This window comes from Neofelis nebulosa, chromosome 6, assembly GCF_028018385.1.
Source record: "Neofelis nebulosa isolate mNeoNeb1 chromosome 6, mNeoNeb1.pri, whole genome shotgun sequence".
NCBI lineage: Eukaryota > Metazoa > Chordata > Mammalia > Carnivora > Felidae > Neofelis > Neofelis nebulosa.
The window spans coordinates 68530713-68553599 of NC_080787.1; the positions used below are offsets into that span (position 1 = coordinate 68530713).

General features: G+C 39.2%; 1 protein-coding gene and 1 long non-coding RNA gene across 24 annotated transcripts in view; one reads left to right on the plus strand and one right to left on the minus strand.

Moving 5' to 3' along the window:
* Positions 1–9747: 9747 nt before the first annotated feature.
* On the minus strand, positions 9748–10419 carry LOC131514434 (uncharacterized). The gene is made up of 2 exons (XR_009263071.1): positions 10347–10419; positions 9748–10002 (listed from the first exon to the last, which is right to left on the minus strand). It is a non-coding gene; the product is annotated as an uncharacterized LOC131514434 (long non-coding RNA).
* A 3494-nt stretch (positions 10420–13913) lies between these two features.
* Positions 13914–22887, plus strand: part of RIMS1 (regulating synaptic membrane exocytosis 1) — a 493840-nt gene continuing 484866 nt past the window's right edge. For 8 of the 23 annotated variants that reach the window (XM_058734401.1, XM_058734405.1, XM_058734406.1 and 5 more), the window contains exon 1: positions 14029–14555. In XM_058734401.1, the coding sequence (XP_058590384.1) occupies positions 14392–14555 (164 nt within the window). In that variant the 5' untranslated portion in view covers positions 14029–14391. Of the gene's footprint in view, positions 14556–22887 lie in introns of all 23 variants that reach the window. The other 15 variants (XM_058734410.1, XM_058734417.1, XM_058734414.1 and 12 more) reach the window with 9 other exon arrangements.

Consider the following 22887-nt stretch of genomic DNA (forward strand, 5'->3'; position numbering starts at 1 on the left):
GTAGCAAGTCTTAAAGTTGGGATAGCATGAGACTTGTAGCTTTGTTTTGGCTTTTCTAGGTCTTTTGTCTCTCCATATAAACTTTAGAATCAGTTTGTAGATATGTATAAAACAGTTTGATGGAACATTGATTACAATTGGTTTAAATCTATAGATCAATTTGGGAAGAATTGACATCTTAACAATATTGAGTCTACCAATGATTATAGAATATCTCTCTATTTATTTAGATCTTCATTGATTTCTTTCACCAGTATTTTGTAGTTTTCTGCATACAGATCCTGTGCATATTTTGTTAGATTTATACCAAACTATTTCTCTTTTTACAGTGCTATTATAAATAGTATTCATGTTTTCAGATTTCAAATTCTGTTTATTTCTAGTATATGGGAAAGCACTTAGATCCCTTGAGTTTACAATAATCACTTATTAGTTCCAGGAGATTTTTTTGTCCATTTGGGATTCTTTGCATAGACAATCCTATCATCTGTGAGTAAAGGCAGTCTCATTTCTTACTTCCCTATCTTTGTACCTTATTTTATTTAATTTTATTTATTTTATTTTCTATCCTATTTCACTAGCTAGTACAGTCAATATGGGATTGGATAATGCTGGGAGGGGATATCCTGGACTTATTCCCAATCTTAGATGGAAGAAAAGTATCCTGCTTCTTGCCATTAAGTAGAATGTTAGCTGTAGTATTTTGTAGATGTTCTTTATCAAGTTGATTAAGTTTCCCTCTATTCCTAGTTGTGGAGTGTTTTTATCATAAGATTTTTTAAAAGTGCTAATTATCAATATTTCTTTCATGGATTAAGCTTTTGGTATTTTTTTTTAATGTTTATTTATTTTTGAGACAGAGAGAGACAGAGCATGAACGGGGGAGGGTCAGAGAGAGAGAGGGAGACACAGAATCTGAAACAGGCTCCAGGCTCTGAGCTGTCAGCACAGAGCCCAACGCGGGGCTCAAACTCACAGACCGTGAGATCGTGACCTGAGCCGAAGTCAGACGCCCAACCGACTGAGCCACCCAGGCGCCCCAAGCTTTTGGTATTTTTAAAATGATAAAAGTATGCAAAATGCTTTTTCTGCGTCAATTGATTCAGTCATGTCACTTTTTCCTATTTATCTTGTGTTATGATAGATTCTATTATCTGATATTCAAATATTAATTCAGTTTACATACCTGAAATAAAGGCCACTTGGTATAATTTTTTATACATCATTGTATTTGATTTGGTAATATTTTCTTAAGGATCTTTGCATCTATATTTGCAAGAAATATTGGTCTCCAGTTTTCCTTTCTAATGATGCCTTTAGCTGGTTTTGGTGTTAGAATAATGCTGGCTTCATTGAATTAGGAAGTTTCCCTTAGCTCTTATTTTCTGGAATAAATAGTGAATAATTGATATTGATATAATATCTTTTTTAAATGTTTGGTAGAACTCACTAGTGAAATCATTTAGGCCTGGTGTTTTCTTTTACAGAACATTATTGGTGATTTAATTTATTTAATAGATATAGGCCTGTTTATATTATCTATTTTTCTTTACATGAACTTTGATCATTTGTGACTTTCAAGGAATTGGCCCATTTCATTTAAGTTACTGAATTTGTGAGTGTAGAGTTACTCACAGTATTTATTATCCTTTTAAGTTTCATGAGATCTGTAGAGATCTCTACAGATGACTACAGAGATGACTACTTTTCATTTCTGATTTTGGTAATTTTTGTTCTTTTTCTCTCTTAGTTTTTATTTAAAAGTTTTTTTTACATTTATTTATTTTTGATAGAAAGAGACAGAGCACAAGTCGGGGAGAGGCAGAGAGAAGGAGACACAGAATCCGAAGCAGGCTCCAGGCTCGGAGCTGCCAGCACAGAGCCCAACGCAGGGCTCAAACTCACAAACCGTGAAATCATGACCTGAGCCGAAGTTGAACACTTAACCGACTGAGCCACCCAGGTGCCCCTCTCTCTTATTTTTTATTAAACTGCATAGAGGTTTTATCAACTTTGTTGATATTTTCTAAGAATCAGTTTTTAGAGTTTGTTGGTTTAGAGTTTGCTGATATTCTTTTCCCATTTTCTATTATACAGATTTCTACTCTAATTTTTTTTAAGTTTATTTTACTTATTTTGAGAGACAGAGAGAATCCCAAGCAGACTCCATGCTATTAGCATGGAGCCTGAGGCAGGGCTTGATCCCATTAATCTTGAGATCATGACCTGAGCTGCAATTAAGAGTCAGAAGTTTAACTGACTGAGCCACCCAGACACCCCTCTAATTTATTTCTTTTGTTCTGATTGATTTAGACTTAAATTGTTCTTCTTTCTCTAGTTTCATAAAGTGAGAGGTTATTGATTTTAGATCTTTCCTCTTTTATAATATTTAAATTTAATGCTATAAATTTTTCTCTAAGCACTGTGTTGTTGCATTCCCCAAATTCATTTTCATTTAGAACCAAGTATTTCTTAATTTCTCTTATGACTCCTTTTTGGACCATGTGCTATTAAGAAGTGGTTATTCAATTAAGAAGCTGTGGATTTTCCAGCTATCTATTATTGATTTCTCATTTAGTTCCATCATTGTTTAAGAATATTCTCTATAGTATTTCTACTCCCTTAAATTCATTTTATTTAAATTTCATTCACTTAAATTCTTAAGTGTGTTTTATGCCCAAGAATATGGTTTGTTGTATTCAATATTCCATATGAGCCTGAAAAAAATGTATATTCTGCTGTTGTTGAATGTAGTCTATAAATGCCAATTTGATCAAGTTGATTGATAGTGCTGTTCAGGTCAACTACATCCTTACTAGTTTTCTGCCTTCTTTATCTATCAGTTACTAAAAGAAGGGTGTTGGAGTTTTTAACCATAATAGTAGATTAGTCTATTTATCTTCAAAGTTCTATAGATTTTTTTGTAGTATATTTTGATGCTCTGATATTAGATTCATGCTGTATAAAAGTTGTTATATCTTCTTAAGAGTTGACCCCTTTATAATTATGTAATGCCCCCTTTTATTTCTGACACATTCCTCTGCTCTGACATCTGCTTTGTCTGAAATTAATATGGCCACTCCAGCTTTCTTTAGATTAGTTATGTTGACTGTTAGCATTGTATATATTTTTCAATTTTTACTTTTAAACTATGTAACTCTGTATTTAAAGTTATTATAGACAACATGGTTGGATGTTGATTTTTATTGACTCTGACCATCTTCTGTTCTTATTTTGTGTATTAAGACCATCCACATTTAAAATGATTATTGGGTACAGTTAAATTAGCATCTACCATATCTGTGTCTATTTTCTATTGATTGTACTTGTACTTTGTTGCTTTTATCTTATTCCCTTCTTTATTTGCCTTTCCTGAATTTAATTGAGAATTTTGTATGATTTCATTTTCTGTCTTAAAAAATTTTTTTTAATGTTCATTTATTATTTTGAGGGAGAGAGAGAGAGAGAGAGAGAGAGCAGGGGAGGGTCAGATAGAGGGAGACACAGAATCCAAAGCAGGCTCCAGACTCTGAGCTGTCTCTTGTGGTTTGCCTCCCTCTCTGTTTGTATCTATTTTTCCCCCTTCCTTCCCCCATGGTCTTCTGTTAAGTTTCTCAAGATGCATATATGAGTGAAAACATATGATGTCTGTCCTTCTCTGACTGCAGGAAACTACAGATACTGGCAGAGATGTGGAGAAATGGGAACCCTCTTGCACTGTTGGTGGGAATGAAAACTGGTGCAGCCACTCTTGAAAACAGTGTGGGGGTTCCTCAAAAAATTAAAAATAGAACTACCCTATGACCCCACAATAGCACTACTAGGAATTTACCCAAGGAATATAGGAGTGCTGATGCATAAGGGCATGCCTACCCCAATGTTTATAGCAGTGCTTTCAACAATAGCCAAATTATGGAAAGAGCCTAAATGTCCATCAACTGATGAATGGATAAAGAAGATGTGGTTTATATATTCCACAAAATACTACTTGGCAATGAGAAAGAATGAAATGCCATTTGCAGGAACACGGATGGAACTGGAAGGTATTATGCTAAATTTAATTTTTTATTGAGCCTGTTTCCCTAGGCTGTGGCCATCACAAGTGCTTCTTAATTTCTCCCATTTCCTTAGGTGAAATCAGCAAGGCTAGAAGATTTCTACAGTTGGATTAATACCTTTCTCCCTAGGTGGGATAAGGCTATGTTAAAATATTTTCCTTAATAAAGAACATTCAGGGTGTATTTCAGAATAGTTACTTTCTTCCATCCCCTTTTAGAGCTATAGGAGTAGTTTTTGGTTCTTCTCCATGAGAACCTGGTGGGGTTCCTAAAGATAAAATTGATGAAGTGCATGCGGGAGGTCCCCCTAAGACTACAACTTCCAGGATTTTCTCATTCTCACACTAGCCCTCAGTCAGCTACAGCAATTTGTCAAAACTAACATCTAAGTGTTCCTACCAATGATTGGCTCTGCCCCCACTAAACTGATCTCAGCTGTGATTCTCTGTATTTTCCTGTCTTTCCAGATTTCAGGGTGACAGTTTGCCTCTTGGTTTCAATTTTCTGATGGATCTAAGAAAAGTCATTACCTTAGAGATCAGTTTTTTTTCTTTTTTGTTGTTGTGAGGATGGGAGTGACAACTTTCAAGTCCTTCACATGGCAAACCTGAAACTGGAAGTCCATGTGTAGTTTTTAATCTGTCCATTGACTACCACCACAAACTATCTGCCCAGTGAAAATGACAGGCTGTCTCTATATATGGACCAAACTGAGCCATGGACTAGTGATTGCTGTAGCAGGTAAAGAGGAAGTAGCACCATTACATAGTATCCCAGTTTCTCCTCTTGAACAAGTAGGCCAGGACAGGGTATTATTTTCATTTTCAGTGGATCAGGTCAACTTGACCTTTGACAAATGGTCACATTTTTTTTAAGTTTATTTATTTATTTTGAGAGATAAAGAGAGTGAGCAGGGGAGGGACCAAGAGAGAGGGAGACAGAGAACCCCAAGCAGGCTCCATACCGTCAGCGCAGAGCCTGATGTGGAGTTCGATCTCATGACTGCAAGATCAAGACCTGAGCAGATATCAAGAGTTAGATGTTTAACCAACTGAGCCCAGGTGCTCCAAAGTGGTCATGTTTATTAACATTTAGTATGCAACATATGATTCTATTTTGATCAAGTCCCACATGAGAATGATCAAAGAAGTTAAGGGGAAAAATAATCTCTACTCCTCTTGCCAGTAAAATATGAGTTTCTTTATAGTTCCTAGAAAATGTTTAGATCACAACAGGGGGTTTATTTCCTGGTGTGAGAAAAACAACCTATTTTATTATTACAAATACAGAAAATAAAAAAGTATATGTTAGATTCTTTCCTAGAAATACTGATATACAAGCAAATTCTATAGTTTTCCAATTTCTTGCTAACTTCCAAGAAAATAATATTTAGGCTTTTGTACTCTAGGCACACAATTAGTTTGAGAATTTCCTTGATATAAGTAAATATTTCACAAAACATATTTTTATAATTGAAGCATAATTCAACCTCAGGTGATAAATTTATCCTAAAAGACATCAATGATATGTTCTTATATCCCAGTAGTTGTCTTATTTTAGGAAATGATGGCATTACTTATAATTAAAGTTAATAATTCAAAAATACTCAAATTTGGGGCAGAAAGTCAGAAGAAAAGGTAGGAACAGGGAGAGGAAAAGAGAGAGAGAGAGACCTCATGTAGATAGATGTTTTTGGTAATTGTGGATCACAGAGCAAAGGTGAGATATGTAAAAATGGAAGATTTAATCTGGAATACACATGCTGCTGAGGTCACCTGAACATAAGATATACCTGAAGGGTGGAGGATATCCACAGGAGAGGGCCAATAACAGGACAATGCTTATGTCCCAAGGATTAAGTAGAAGTGAAAGGCTTCCAAGGGTCCCTAGACTGAATCAGATGAATATGACTGCTGAAGTAAGTACAAGGGGCCACAGGACAGAAGAAACCATAACTAAACCCAAATTTGCTTTTGAAAGACCTTTTCTTAATATGGCCTTGAGATGTTGGTCAGTTTCCTCATCTGCCCAATTCACTGTCGAATCTCAAGAGTTTGATGCTGAGCCTCAAACATAAAAAATGGGAAATCAGTCACCGTGAAAATGACATAAAGGCCATAGTGAAATCTGATGAGTCTCGGTCCCAGTAATTGTGAATCAAAGGGAAGCAAAGTAATCGCAAACTTTACAAATTGTTAATTCTGTTGAAGACAGTGGTTACTACAATGGCAATGTTGATAAATTATCCAAGTATAGTCTATTCTGTGATACACATCTGAATCCATTTTTCTGTTTCACTAAACATATGACACATTTTGTCTGTCAGTTTGGTTTACCCATTTCTGTTGCTGAAACCTGCTAAGGAAGGACAATGATCTACCCTGGTCATACTAAATAGTGCCCCAAAGAATATTAACAGTACCTACCCATTGTTGAAAATAGTAAATATGATAATGCCTGTAGAACATTTAGCACAGGTCAGGAACATATAATATGCTCACTGAGTATTATTGCTAATAGCAATACTTAGGATATTTAAAGGAGATATATTGTCTCCTTTTTACAGATAAGGAAATTAAAGCTCAGGAAAATTAAGTTACCTCGTCAGTTCTGTAGGGCTAATTAGTGACAGAAATAGGAGTGAAGTCCCCGTGTTCTTCTTTCAGTTTTCCCACTTGCCTGCAGGGGCTGTGGCACTGTGGATAGAAGCAACTGTCTTATCAAGGGCTGGCCTGTATGGGGTTGGATTGTTCATCTCAAATTTGGGAATGAAAAATAGGAAAATAGGCAAGAACTTGCCGGGAAACAGTCTCTGGGGTTGGATTCAAGTCAGAGAATTCTAGGAAGCAGTACTTATTTAAATCTGATTTTTGAGGTCTTTGTTATAGTAAAATGTTATTTTAACAAAAATATACTTGATAAATGTGAACTCTAATAAAGTTTTTTTTCAACTTGTTAAAATTTTTAGTACTTATAAAATAATCTAGTCTTAGGAATTATTATCCAAATCCATTTAGTTTGAGAATTTTTTCAGGATGATTTTAGCTTTGTAGGTAGGTAAAAGTTGATATTTCTTTTTAAGTCAACTCAACTTGTGATACTTTTTAAGGAAGAGATTGATTGTAAATAGAGGAGGATCTCACTCACACAGCTGGGATGATAGCATTTAGACTTTGACACTTCAATCCAACCAATATAACTCTCAGAAGGCACTCTCAAAACAATAAAGCTAATAAACAGTTGAGGCATCTAAGATGGAGACTCTTCATTCCACGTAGAATCAAAACTGAAGAATTCTCAAGAAGTGACTCAATGCAAAGAAGGAAATTGGAAGAGAAAAGAATGTGGGGAAATTATTCTCAAACATTGCCAATTAAGCATTCTAAGTTTGACCAAAATAGAAGATGATCAGTCTCAGAAGAATGCAAAAAAGGCCATGAACTCTGATTTTTAATCAGTAGACAAGCATTGAAAAGAAATAACTCAAAGAAAGAATAGCTCAGAATATTAATTGCTTGGAAGAAGTATGTCCAAGGCTGATATTGTCCATGGAAAGAGAATAGAATGATCTATCTTCTTCTGATCCAAGGACAGAGACATTCCCACACATTGAATTCCTCATGAAATAAATGACAATAGTGGAACCTTACCAAAAATCAAATTAAAATAGGTATTTGGCTGAATTTGAGCCAAAATCTGATATCCCATTTCAGCCAAATACTTTCAGTGAAATCTCTTGAGAGCCAAATGTTCTTTGAAGCCAAAAGACTATATTTTTGCAAATTACTATAACTACGTATAAATAGGATGACCATATAATTTATCATCCAAACAGGGACATTTTTAAGTGAAAGGAGATGTTGATGATAATAATGCCGGTAAAATAGGCACAAACTCAGATGGTTCTGGACAAATCAGGACATATGATCACCTTATATATAAACCATTCTTGTGTAATAGATTATGATTAAGCTTCATACAAATGGTAGTGAAAAAAATATAGGAGGATACTTAACTGAAGTAAAAACTCTAGGATTATAGTTCACCAGTTAGTTAAGCTTGCATCTCAACAGTATTGAAGATATTCCTAGCTAATTTATTTGAAAATTTTCTAACAATTAAAAATACTTAAACAATTATAACTTGAGTATATAGAACCTTGAAATCGCAATTATGCTCCTTGCTTATTCCTTGGAGTAGAAATTAACTAGTACTTTGTCCTTAGCTCTTATATGAATGTGCATTTGTATGCCCACTTCTGCTGATTATACATTAGTGGGTTTTTCACTTTTGTCATTGTGGAGAGAGCAACAAAGGCCCCTTAAGCCTTCAGGCCAATCTTTGATAAAAGTAATTTTACAAGGACGAATTGTCTCTTTTTTTAAACTTTGGTTAAAAAATAACATTATGGCCAGAGGGATCAATTAGCAAATTAAATGCAAATATATTTCTCTTTTTGAGAGTTTAGATGATGATGATGATGATGACGACGACGATAATAGACGATTCTTGGTATCCCTTCTGCACCACCTATCCCTTCCCCCAAAACACACACACACCAATTCCCTATCTCCATATATGGAACCACAACCCACCCACTTCTTGCTCAGCCCCACACTGGACTCATAATTGATATCTTCTCCTCACAAATTCCTCACATCTCATCTGTCCGCAGGTCTGTAGGTTCTACCCCCAAAGCACATCTTGAATGTGTCCACTTTTTTCCACTTATACTACACCAGTCCAAGCCACTCACCCTTGCTGCCACCTGTTTTCTTGCCACCCACAGACACAGTAATCTTCTAAAAAATGTAAAGAATATCATTCAATTCCCTGTTTAAGTTCTTCAATTGCTTCCCACTGCACAAGAGTAAAATAGCACTTTTTGTCATGGTTGACTGGGCCCTATAGGAGCTCATCTCCTGGCGATTTCTCCTCTTCTCACAATAATCCCACCTCACTGGCTTACTTTCTTTTCCCTGAGAGTTCTGCCCCTTCTTGACACAGGGCCTTGTCTCTGATGCTTTCTTCAGCTTGTAACAGTCTGTGCTCAGTGATTCTTAGGCTGGTCCCTTCTTATCCTTCAAATCTCTGCTCATGGGACCCCTTTTTAGGACTCCTGTGACTACCTATCTTCCCACAGTGTACTCTCTATTATCTCTGGTAAGTTATTTTCTAGAGCAATTATAGTCCAACTGTTCTTGTGTGTTTATCCATGCCCTCTCTCCTCAAACTGCATTGTAAGCATCTAGGGCAGAGGTTAACAAACTTTTTCTGTAGAGAGGCAGACAGTAAATATTTCTGGTTTGGCAGGACATATGCTCTTCCATTGTAGGATAGAGACAGCTATGGATAATACTTAATCTATGAATGTGGTTGTGTTGTAATAAAACTTAATTCAGAAAACAGGCTTTTGGCTGTGCTTGGCTCATGGGCCATAGTTTGCCAAGCCTCTCTAGGGCCAGTACCTTATATGCATTGTTTCCTCCCATATCTTCAGTGCCTAGCACAAAGCAAGTATACATATTCACAACCTTTTGTCCTTAACAAAATCCTGGAAGGTAAGTATTATTATTTTCATTTTATAGATTAGCTCAGTGAGATTTACTAATTTACCTAAGTTCAGAATAAATACTGTATTAGTTTCTTTGGGCTACAGTAACAAAGTACCACTGACTGCAGAAACATCTTAAAATGATAGAAATTTATTCTCTCACAGTTATGGAGAAGTTCAAAACTACAGTGTTAGCAGGGCTGTGCTTTCTTTGAAGTCTGTAGAGAAAAATCCTTCTTTGCCTCTTCTAGCTTCAGGTGGCTCCTGGCATTCCATGGTTTGGGGCAGCATCACTCTATTCTCTGCTTCTGTTTTCACATGGCCATCCTCTCTCTGTGTCTCTCTGTGTCTTCATGCGGCTTCCTTTCCGGTATGTGTGTGCCATCTCTCCTGTTATGAGGACACTACCCATTGGATTTGGGACTCACCCTAATACAGTATGAACTCATTTTAGCTAATTTCATTTGTAAAGACCCATTCCCAAATAAGGTCACCTTCTGAGGTTCTGAATGAATGTGAATTTGGGGTGGGGAGAGGCAGTATTAAACCCACTACAATTCTCAAATGGTAGAGTAAGAATTTGAACTTGACACCACTTCAATGATTTTCCACTTTGAAGTTATAATCTCGGCTATTAAGTTAAATTAGCAGTTAGCAGTGGTGTCCAATTTTAGAGTTATTTTGAGAAATGATGATTTGAGAATATCAGTGGATAGCAGAACTAAGAAACTTACCTTAGAGGAGCTTTTTCTAAGTCATTATTTCTGACTATTACTCAGACCATAAGTGTTGTCCTTCAGGGCATCTAAGATATAGAGATTTAAGACATTAGGGATACAGATTTGAGACATTTCCCAAAGATATCATTGGTTGAGCAAGAGAATTACATTACAAGTTTCATGGTCTCTCTAGTTAACATCCTTGGATACCATGCTTGTAAGTCATGATTTTCCCCAAAGCTTTAGACAAAGCATGTTTTCCCCATGAGGGGAGAAAATGAAGCTCTCTTACAGTCCAAATACATTTGGGAAATACCAGGCCAAAGCAAGTAAAACAGATTGCTTTACTGCAGTAAATAATTGCTTCATAGAATGCTTTATTTGTTAAGGTGGCTTATGCATTTCTAAGAGGGAGGTATTGTGTACATTTTTCTAAGTTTATTGGACATTTTTGTAAACTACCTTCAGAAACTAATCATCTGTGCCACACACTTTGATAAACTACTTTGGGTGTTTGCTTGCTTATCTAAGCACAGATAAGGTCTACTTTTCTGAAAGTAAATCTGTACAAATATACTTCTTTGGATTTTGTAAATTGGTTTTGAACCCCTCCATAATGGATGAGATTCCTGACAGGAGAGACACTGATGGGTTGTACCATGGCACTTACTAATTTATTGGTCAATTCATTTACTCCTTTATTCATTTATTTACTCACTGATTTCATGTGCACTTGTGGAGCCCAAGGTAGTAGCTATGAACATAAAGATGATCAAGACCAGAAGTCTTTTCATTAAGTCATTCAGATAATACACGTCAATCACTATTTCCCAAAGTAATTCTAATAAATGAAAACCACTTGTATTAGACTGAATTGTCCCTCTAAAACGCATATGTTGAAGCCCTAATCCCTAGTACCTTACAGTGTAACCTTTAGGACTTTAAAGAGGTTAATCAGATTAAGTGAGGTCATAAGGGTAGGGCCCCAATCCTAGAGGAATGATATCTTTGTAAGTAGAGGGAGAGATAGTAGGGATGGGCCTGCACAAAGAAGAGGCCATGTGAGGACACAGCAAGAAAGTGCCCATCTACAAGCCAAGAAGAGGCCTCAGTAAAAATCAATCCTGCCAGCATTTTGATCTTGTATTTCTAGCCTCCAGAACTGTGAGAAAATAAATTTCTGTTGTTTAAGCCACCTAGTCTGTGGTGTTTTGTTACAGCAGCCCTAGCAAGCAAAAATACCACTGTTAATTGTTTATTAGGCCCCTGCCTTCAAGAGCTTTATTTAGCTAGCTCTGATGTCTACTGAGGACTTAAACTTCCTCTATTTGTATTTTAGAAGAATTTCAAGAGGTCAATTGATTATAAACCTCTTGAGGACAAGGCCTTTGTCTGTTGCATGTCTACATTGACTAGCAGAGAGACAGGCCTTTTATAGAAGGAGTATATCATTCACATCTCAAACTCCTCTCTGTACGATGATAATTGAGAGATGGCCTAATAAATCTCTTGGAGAGAGCAAGAAATAAAAGCAAGAGAACTATTAAGTGTTAGGCCCATAGCTAGATAGTTCAAATATACCTTTCCATTTAATATTTCTCTTCTATTTTGAGGCAAATATCTTTAGCCCATTTTTCCAATGAGAAAACAGAAGTTCAGAGAGGATAAGTGATTTTACCAAAATCATGAAAACATTGGAAGAGCCAGAATTCAAACTCACTTTTCCCCTGAATATATGCTGACGGAAACAAGTAATTTTTTTTTAAAATGACAAAAAGATGATTAGAATGTTTTCATCAATTGCTTAATTAGAGGAAAGAGAAAATCTGGCTAGGCATCAGCACTTACGAAAAAAGTTGGAAATTTTAGTAGACTATGTTTATTTCAGTGACATCATAACTGACATGGCTACCAACAAGTTAGGCCAATATTAAGTTGTGCCAATAAAAGTAATGATTATAAAGCACTTGCTAAGTGCCAGATATGCTTCTTTGTTCTTTATATGCAGTCTTGAAACTGCTCTTCAGGAAAAGTAGTGAAAAGACATGAGTGTGTCCAGAGGCAGTACCAGAATGATCAGACTTGAAATTATGCTACACAATTACTGGTTGGATAAACTGGCAAGGTTTACTCTGAAAGAAAAAATAAAGATGACATGATAGCCATCTCAAATAGTTGAAAGATTTTCAGGTAAAGAGAGATCTAGACATAGGAATAGAATTAAGAGGTAGGGAGTCTTCCATTCCTGAGAGTATTCAAATAGAATGCATTCACAGAAGATCAAGTACTTAAGTACTTGAAGATTATAGGACTTGAAGATTATAGGACTTGAAATTCCCTAAAGTTGAAGATTATAGGACTTTTAGGATTCATAAAAAATCACCATCTTCTTCTTCATTAACAAAGTTAGACTTGGAGAAAAAAATACATATGTATCAGTGCTAGATCCTTTCTGGAACTAAAGAAAGAATTCTCCAGGAGAGACACATATCAATTCTGTCATCACCATTTCTAAGAGAGATACTCACTAGGAAACTGTTGTTCAATTTGTACTCTTCTCTATATTGATTCTTTTATAATTATATTAACAAAATTCAGTCTCTGGTTTTCAAAGCCTGTAACAATACCTGTTTTGAAGGGATTGTCTATTTATTTTTGTCTTTATCAGCAAGAGAAGCTCATCCTTAATGCCTATCATTGGGCCAAGCATCAAGCAGAAGCTTCTTACAGTAAGATGTGGTTGGGCGTTTTTTCTTATCAGGGATCAGTCTTTCTCAAGAAGTACCTACCTACAGTGGCTGAGAAGTGAGTACATGATGATCATGAGCATCATTAGAGGAATTCAAGTAGATAATCCATTTGCGAGCACCAGAGAAGTGCGGTTATGTGATGCGATGGGGCTACCCGGAGCCCCAAATGACAAATTAAATAGTTGTCAGGTTGTGGGGCATCGTAAGGGGGAATGAGGATAAACTGCAGAACGGTCCCACTGAGGATGGGTCAAGAAAGACACCGCATACAATGGACCCAGAAAATCCAAGCTGTCGGAGGTGTGTGTATCAAAATTATGTAAAAAAAAAAAAAAAAAAAAAAATCACGTTGTTTTGTTGTTGCTATGAATACTTGACTAGTAAATGTGAAATATATCGTATCAGGAAACAAAAACGCGTCCACGGGGTGTTCCATCCAGCTGTTCAGAACATCGTGGGTGCTCAAATAGTATTAACGCTCCACGATGAAGATGGTAGCGAGGATGATGATGATTAATGCAAAATCCATGGGAAAATAGGGCTGGGTACGATGACACAGACGAGAGACCAGGAAAGGGAGGATGACTCACGGGTGAGGGGTACCTGGGGATAGAGCGATGTGGCGTGCACGTTGGCGAGCGTGGGGGGAGAGGCTGGGGCACGAGTGGCTCTGACCTGGGGAGTGGGCGGGTGGGTGCCCGTGGGCGGAGCGGCTCCGGGACTGAGTGGCTGGCAGCTATGTCTGCGAGAGCAGCAGCATCACCCGGGAGCGAAGCCTCCGAGACTCCGCCTAACTGACACCCAAAACTCTCCCTCTCCCTCCTGCAGCCCCAAACTGGAGGCAGCCCAGCCTGGGAGCAGCCTCCGCGGCGGCGGCGGCGGCGGCGGCGGCGGCGGCGGCGGCAGCCCCGGCCCCAGCCCCAGCCCCGCCCCCGCCCCGCGCGCCCAGCGCGCGACGCCCGGATCGGCCGAGCCTGGCGCGAGCCCTCGCCCCCTCGCCGCGCCCGCCGCGCCTCCGCCTGTCCGCCCCCGCCGGCCGAGGCTGGGCTGCGGGAGGCGGCCGGGCGGCCCCGAGCCGAGCTAGGGCGACCAAAACAAAGGCAGCATCCGGGGCTGGGTGGATGCAAACAACCATGAAAGACTGGGTTCTCTCTCTCCCCGGCTCTGCTGCTGCCGCCGCCGCTGCTCCTCCTCCTCCTGCCGCCGCCAGGAGGGCTCCTCTGTGAGGGGAAGCAGGGGCGCAGCTGCTGGGCGTGAATCCGAAAGGTGAGAGCCAGGGAGCCAGAAGAGGGGGCGTGCAGGCCACGAAAATGTCCTCGGCGGTGGGGCCCCGCGGTCCTCGCCCACCCACGGTGCCTCCCCCCATGCAAGAGCTGCCCGACCTGAGCCACCTGACCGAGGAGGAGAGGAACATTATCATGGCAGTGATGGACCGGCAGAAGGAAGAAGAGGAAAAAGAAGAAGCCATGCTCAAGTAAGCCACCCCTGGCCGCGCCATCCGTGCCTCCGTGCCTCCATCGGTCCATTCGCCACTCACTCACCCAATCCTCTCGGCTGAGTGTGGGGGAGGGGCGGGCGAGGGTGCTGGGTGGGGGGCGGAGGCGCCCGCCCTGGGGCCAGGGGCGCCGGGTTTGAGCAGGGGAGAGGTTAGGGGGACAGGAGGACGGAGGGGATGCCACCGAGCGGGGAGCCCGGGAGCCAGGAGAGGATGTCTTGAGGTTGGGGTGCAGAGGAAGATTGGGTGGAGAGGGACCACCCTGAGGGTCGGGTATGCAGAAGCTGAGAAGAGCTGATGCCGCCCAGGTGGAAGGGCCCTGGGCTGGGAACAGGTTAAGGGCCAGGTGATGAGTGGAAGAAAGGGGAGGTGGGATGGATGAAGAGGTGCTGAGAACAGCTCCTCTTTTCCTGGAGTTGTTCAGGAGGTTGGGGTTACCCCAGTGAAGGGTGCCAGTATTTATATAAGAAAAATGCTTCTTTGAGTGTTCATTTTGGTACTCATTCATCTCCAGATCAAGATTGGGTCTTTTTTGGGCAGTTGCCATCTTTGGTAACCTGCCTCCCCAGCTTCTCTTTAATCTTTTAGTCACAGTCTTCTTCATAGAATACCTGTGTGAAGATACATTTTCTTACCCATACACAATGCCATTGGCAAGGCAAAGTTTTAAATAATGGGAGAGGCTGATGGGGACTCTGGCCTGAACAAAATAGAGGTTCCTCTCTTTGCTGGTTTCCAAGAGACCCCTGGGGCCTGCTCAGCTTCTGGTGGAAGCAGTACAATAGGGGATCAAATATGCGCACACATCCCCCCTTCCTTAAAGCCTATCAGCCCTTCAAAGGCTGTCTGCCCAGTGCCCCATTTCCCCCTGTCTGGGGAGGGGATGGGGCTTGTTGCTGGTAGTGCAGGGGTGTGTGACACTTCCTGTGCTGCTGCTTATCATATTCTCAAACAAAACTGCTTACAAGGTACTGGCATCCAGGCTGGGTTTTCCTTGCTCCTTAGCATCACCCATAGAGTGGAGCTGCAGGGGACTTCGACTCTGCCTTCCCTGGTCGTCTTGTATTCAGGAAAGTTTTCAACTTGGGGGTAAAGGAATTTGGAGACCCTGATTGGGACTACTTTGTTGGTGTCTCCCGTTTAGACCAGAAGGTGTATCTGGGGGCAGAGGATTGGCATGAAAAGCCAAAGGGAACCTGTTGCATCTGGAGTTAGCTGAGAGGGAGGAAGGGGGCAGGGAGGGAACAGGCGTGACACCCAGGCACAGAGCACACCCATCAGGGCCTTCCCCACCCCAGAGGATTGCCTCCTGAAGACAAGATGCTGTCACTGAAGGTTTCTTGTGCTTCCTCTCAGTGCAGCAGTGCCTAGAAGGAAAGGAAGGGAGGGAGGCTGCATTCCCAGACTGATGGGTCCCCACCAATGTAACTGCCACCCAGATGGGAGAGGGGGATATTGAGCAAGTGCTGTCGGTGCTGGGCCACAGCAGAAGAGTAGAAATCCAGTCATTCCTGCCCTTTCATTGTAGACTCAAAGGGTCCGGAAGGCCAGAGCTGGCCTTGTTCTATAAAGAGCAGCAGGTTTCTGGATTCCCTGCTCCTTCTCCTCCAAAAGACAAACACTTTAAGCCTGCTGGCTTGAGGGAGGCAGAACCCTTGTTAATCTGCTGCCTGTCCCTAATGCAACAATGACATCCCTGGTGCTGCAGGCTTCCCCTCTTCTGAGACTGGAAGTAATGGATTGTGTCTGATGGTGCTGCTGTTTGTCTGTCTGGTTGTCAGTCCGTCTGTCCTCACTGGTTGCAGTCCCTGCCACCTGTCCTGGAGATCTTTTTTATGCTGGTCAGGATTTACAGGTTGCTACCGTTCCTTTTGGTGTTCACTGCAGATAGCAGGTGGATGGAGGCCTCCAGCAGCCAGCAGAAAATATGAGCTGCTGCTCCATGGTCCAAATAGGAAGGGGAAGGCACAGTGCAAGTAGTGGCCATCACTCCTCTTCGTTTGCTGTTTCAGGATGGTGGAGAGTGAGAGGTTTTAAGAGGGAGAGGGCGAGTTTTAGGACAGAATTCCAAATCTGCCAGCTGCCTAGGATAGCATGGTAAGCGTGTATGGGGTTATGTGGACAAATAAGACAGTGAAGAACACCGTCCAATGCTCATGTCTAAAACATCTTTCCCACTGCTGTTCCTGTGACTGCTTTGCACTGGCTTGCAAATATTGTTCCTTTATTGCAAAGATTCACAGAATATCGCAGTGTGTGATGCTGTTATACAACAGCCCTCTATAATCCCAGACCTCTGCATTAACTTTATCAATCAGCCTCCTCTGTTAATGTCTTGGCCTTTTGTGCAGTGGCAGACTGGTGAGTGTTTTGGAATCCCGGTTTGCTGCCATGTAAGCGTGTCATATTGTCTGCAATTAGTGGAACAGTGCTGTACTTTTTTCTAGAGGGCACTTTATGTCTTAAAAACTGGTGATTGCAGAGACTTTTCAAATGACATACACATGTGGGAATTTAATGGCACAGTCATAGGTGGTGGCTTTTCCTAAACTTTGCATAAAAATAGATTGGAAAACATGCTGCTTTTCAATGGGCATTGAAGTACCGTATTTGTTAAATCAGAGATAAGTTTGTATGGTAATGCTTGGTCCATCATATCACATATTTGAGAAATTACTTTCACAACAGGCCCTACAAAGCTGAAGTTCTGGTAAGAGCAGTTAGACTTAAAATTCACTTTTGTTCATCACTGCAGAACCATCACCTTGAGCTACCCCGTGTGCATGTTCTCTCTCTCTCTCTTCCCAATGTGTATAAATATGTAAGGCACTAATAGAACATAGAAAACTAATAGGTGAATATGCCAAAGAAAGATTACAAAATACCAATTAAAATGTATTTGTACAGTTTCATCAGCCTTGATTATAAATTACTACCTGAAGCAGTTCTTGATAATATCTTTAAATGTGTGTAAATGGAAAAGAATAATCAAGCTAACTTTTGCCTCAAGATGTCAGAAAGTTTTACTCAAAATTATAAGTACTTTATCATAAAAATAAGCCATTTAATTGGCAAAGTGCACTAATTTTAAAAACCATGCCATGTAACTAGAAATAGTTGAATCCTGCAAATAATTCTTAGTGATTGATTTGATTATCTGCAAATCAGAGGTCTTTTCTTAATCTTAGTAGGGTGTGTGTGTGTGTGTGTGTGTGTGTGTGTGTCTGTGTTTTGGAGGCTTTTTGAAACCTAACTTCCTCAATGAATACTCTTTCAAGTAACTGTCACCAGACACCATGAGCCAATATATTACATGAGGTGAAAACTGCATTATCTGGGACCTAAATCAGAGAAGATCTCATTAGATCTAAAATCTTATTCCTTTTTTATAAAAGCTTCATAGAGAAAGGAGCTACAGAATAGTAAAAGAGAAAAAAATAGAAGCAGAGAGTTGAAGGGATAGTCTGAGGATAGGAATTGAGAATCATATTGAAATATTAAATAAAACTACTAACACTTATTGAGCATTTACCTCATGCTGGCCATTATTCTAAGTGGTTATTGAATCAAATGCCAAATAGTTGAACTATGCTCAAGTTTAATACATCTATATTTGGATTCTCACAACAGTCTGTGCAGAAGGTAAGTCAGGTCATATAATCCTCAGATCCTTATTCTACGCTCAGAGAATTCCAGTAATACCCTAAACTAACTCACATTACATGGCCCAACCAGGATTCAAACCCAGACCTTTTATTCTAAGTCCAAATATTTTCCCATACCCTACACCGTCTTTCTACCAAGAAGAAGCTTGCATTTCATCCACCTTTACCTTGAATTAATTTCTGCTATTTCCTCAGTTTCAGAGAAGTGGTTTTGCAAAAGATTAGGCTGATTTAGTAGATCAGCTGCTGATTATAAGAGGGCCTGGAGCTTTACTTTCACTCTTAATAGAGTTTTCCTGTGGATTGAGGGCAAAGGAATTGCCTCCAATTTTAAGAAAATAAAAAGCATCATACTTTGGTGGAAAGACCATTAACTTTGGATCCAAGCATTTTGGGGGTTCTAGCACCAATTCTGTCACTTATTGTGTAAATTTGGGCAAGACAATTAAATGGGAGATTCTATGAGGTTCTATTTTTCTTACAAATTCTACAATTCATGGTGTAAATTGATTTATAAACTGTGTCGACTTTAGACTTCACGCTCTTCTTAACAAGTTATCTAGTGCTAACTTTTCAAACATCCACAAAATCTACTTCCTTCATGAAAGGAGAAAAAAAGTAGAAGGAGTAGACTCTTGTAACTTTAGCTTTTCTTCCTCCTTTTTCTCCCTCCAACCAATTATAACATTGTGGCCTGAAATGTATACACAAGACTCAATATGAGAGACCCTAATTAGCAAGTGGGGAAAAAAAGGAAAAGTAGATGTGGCATCTGGGAGGAGTGCAGATAGAGACCTAATGAATGCAGGTATCATGTTTTCATTGGGGTTTGCAAAGATTTTCTTATCTTATGCCCAGAAATATTATCTCATGTTACTGAGGCAGGGATGGGTAAGAAGGAAAAGGAAGAAGGCAAATAGTAATGAGGAAACCCTGCTAACCCACGAGCTAGTGTCTATCATTTTTGAGATGTTGTGTTAAATAGAAAAGAGGGAGAAAACTCATCATTTTACTTGGAGTCTAGTCTCCTTTACACCATTTATAGATAGGGTTAAATTTAGAGAAGGTTAACTCTGAACTCTCTTGGAGTTTTCTTTCAACAGAAATCTATCTTATTAAATGTGCACGCCCAGGACTGATTCTCAATTGTTCCTGGAGAAAATATAGTAAAGGGAAGTCTTAAAAAATGAAAGACATGAGGAGTTATCAAAGAGAATGGAAGGAAAGAGACATAATCATCAGTTCACATTTTTGCTAACATGGCTTGACTTTCTTTTAACTTGTATGTATTCTTTCTTAACCAGAAGTGAGGGGGCACCATCATTTAAATAAGTAGATTACTAAATTTGAAATAGAATATGGAAACCAGTGTGGGCTCTATGTGCTACTGCTGACTTGAATAGAAACACAACATCTTGGGAGTGTTATTTGCTCAACTTGTTAAGTGAGGAGAATGGTTTGTCTTAAACCTGTGCAGTAAGCTTCCTGGAAAGATATCAAATAGGAATTCCTGAAATAATATTATTCTCCCACATCTGGAACATACAGATGGATGAGGTTGCTGTACCATGGATTATAGAGTCCATTGTAATTCATTTTGTATCTCTTTATGGACAATTTTATATTTTCAGACAGCTTTTTACATTTTGTTCTGTGATATGAGGTGGATATTTTAGAGCTGGTCCTGCAAGTTGAAGTTAATTTTCCTAGGGCACATGGCAACGAGAGGAATAGAACCCAGAACCCATGTGCATTGACTCCAAGTTCCTAGTCCTCTTGTAAGTCTTTTTTAAAGTACATCAAGATGTGGGTAATAATACAGGGTTTGTTTTCCTGTTCTGTTGGGGGAGGAGGTACTAACATTTGTTGTACGCCTTCCATGTGTCAGGCATTTGACTAGATACTTTACATGTTACTCTCCCCTGAGCTCACCTCTTAATGAGAAGTTCATCCTGTCAGTATTCTATTAGTTTTCTAGTATTAATGAAATTCACAGCACTAGCTAGATACCTTCCTGACCTTTTGCTTATGACATTTGACTCTGGAGCCCAGAGAATTAATCTAAAAGGTGGTAGAGAAGAATTTCTTATGGCTAGTGGCATTTTTTTACCCTTTTCCAAGTCCACCTCTCTTTAATCTCTAGATCTGGCCACAGCTTACTGGTTAACCCCATATACACCCGGGGCTTTTCTGATCTGTTTGCTCTTTTACTCATGGCGTTAATACCTTTGCATTTTCCCACCATTCTCCTCCACTTTGAAGTTATCTCTTCTCCCCACTATTGCTCTCAGTTTTATTTATTATCTAGGCTATTTCAAACTAAGTATCGTACAATAGTCTAACAGTAAGACCATTTTTTTCAGGTTTTGGAATGGGGTCAGGCATTGGACTATTTGGGTAGAATAGAGTCCTTTGTTGGTGTAGTTAATACTGCCATTTTAAAAGTGCCATGGTCAGAAAGGGAGGTGAGCATCAAATAGTTGGATGCAGCAATGACTGAATTCTGGTCTTACCACTATCACTTTCTATAGATGCGACCATCAGTTAAGTTATCCCATGCGAGCCTCCCTTTCTTTATGTGTAAAGTGGAATTGATAGTGCTTGCCCTGCGAACTTAGGACATTGTAATATGATAGTGAAACTTTAAAGTTGAAGTTGCTGTATCAAAGAAAGGTGCCATTGTTATCTCTACTCTGGAAAACTATAGAAGAATCGGAAGATTATCTTTTCCTGTAGTTATTGCAGCAGCTGCTAGAGGTCCTGTGGGGATGAGTTCTTACAGAAGAATCCATTCATTGTATCATGCTTACAGAATAGTGTGGCGAGGCCTGCAACCGCCAGTGCAAGAATTTGGTAAGGAGGCACAGCGTAAAATGGGTCCAGGTCTTGGTCTGAGGTGATATTTACATTCTTCTTTTTTTCTCATTAAATAGCTCATAAATGTCTTTAGCACAGAAAGCAATGTGGACAATATGATAGTCTTAAATATCTAGAAGGCAACCCTAAATCAAAAATGTGAAGAGAAATTAGTTTAGGGAAATTTCCTCATCCTTTACTAGAAAAAGACATGATGGTTTTAGTGCCACTGGATTTTATAAGTTATTCATTTTCAGAATTAGCTGAATAAGGGGCAGTATACTTGTCAAGTGGTAGTTTCTCTTTCATGTCAGTTTATTGTTGGGTGATGTAACAGATTATATTATATGTGTTTAGGAATGTTTTAAGATTCTGTACTGGATGCTTTAGGTTTTCTGTATGTATATTCTCACACTCTACATCAAGTTTATATACACTTATTTTGATCTAGGTCAGTGTTCTGTGAATGGCAGGAGGGGAGTATTCTGCATTGACTTTAGGTTTTCTACCTCTGTTGCTATCTTGTGAAAACTTCCTGTACACAGGAATGTTTATTTAAAAAGAAAAATAGAAGGGCGCCTAGGTGGCTCAGTCGGTTGAGGGTCTGACTTTGGCTCAGGTTATGATCTCACGGTTCATGAGTTCGAGCCCTGTGTCACACTCTGCACTGACAGTGCAGGGCCTGCCTGGGATTCTCTCCCTCTCCTCTCTCTACCCCTCCCCCACTCATGCTGTTTTCCTCTTTCTCAAAATAAATAAATGAACTTAAAAAAAGAGAGAAAAATAGAGTTGTTTAAAAGGAAAGTGACTGTACCTGTTGGTTTGCCCAGAACAGTATCTATTTATCCCTATTTCAGTCTGTAATTATGGAAAATATCCCTATTTGTCAATTTTGAATTTCATTATGGACAATAAATTTTATTGTCTTTTTTATAAGTTTTGCTTCCCTTGACCCATTATTCATTTAAAACTTAAGATAATCAAGCAATTAACAGCCATAAAATATATCTTCTCAATAAATAATACAAGTAAGTTATAGACATACTGTTTTGAAAGTCATTGTTTGGTAAATGGAAGGGCTTTTGCTGAGAATGAGGTGTTATCTTTTATGGAGTCTCAGTGGAATGCCACCTTTTATGGTAAAGTAGAATTTAAAATTTCAAAACCTTTTTCAAATAGCAGTGGCTCTGAATTGCAGCTGCAGCAGGACTCTCTTTGTGAGCGTTCTCCTTTGGGCCTTGCAAAGGAGCAACTGCAGTTTAGAGAAGACATTTACATAGATTTTAGAATGCAATATTTTAATAATTCTTCTGAAGTTTAGATAGTAAAAAAAGGTAATGTTATAGAAAGTAATTTCTTGCAAATTGAAAGTAATTAATGTGCTCAATTAGATATTAGCCATTTTAAAGAACTATAATGAACCAAACAGTTATCTTTATGTAATATAATACCTTGCTGGTGATCTACATCCTATTTAGTATTTCTTTTTGTATTCCCCATCATTATAGAGGTAATTATTGTTTGGGAGATGCCATTATATTTACACAGAGAAGATATATGAATTGAAAACCAATGAAAGTATCTGCACTGTCATATAAATTTATCTTACGCGGTTTACCTTCTTTTAATGGACTCTTGCATGTTCACAAATGGGAATTAGTATAGTAGTAGTAATTGATGGAGTTTTCTGGCTGTATGTCCCACACTTTATGTCGTCTGTTTGATTAGCTACCCACTTACATTTCTGTGCTCAAATATGATCGATATTTGAGCAGTGTTCTAGGAGATTA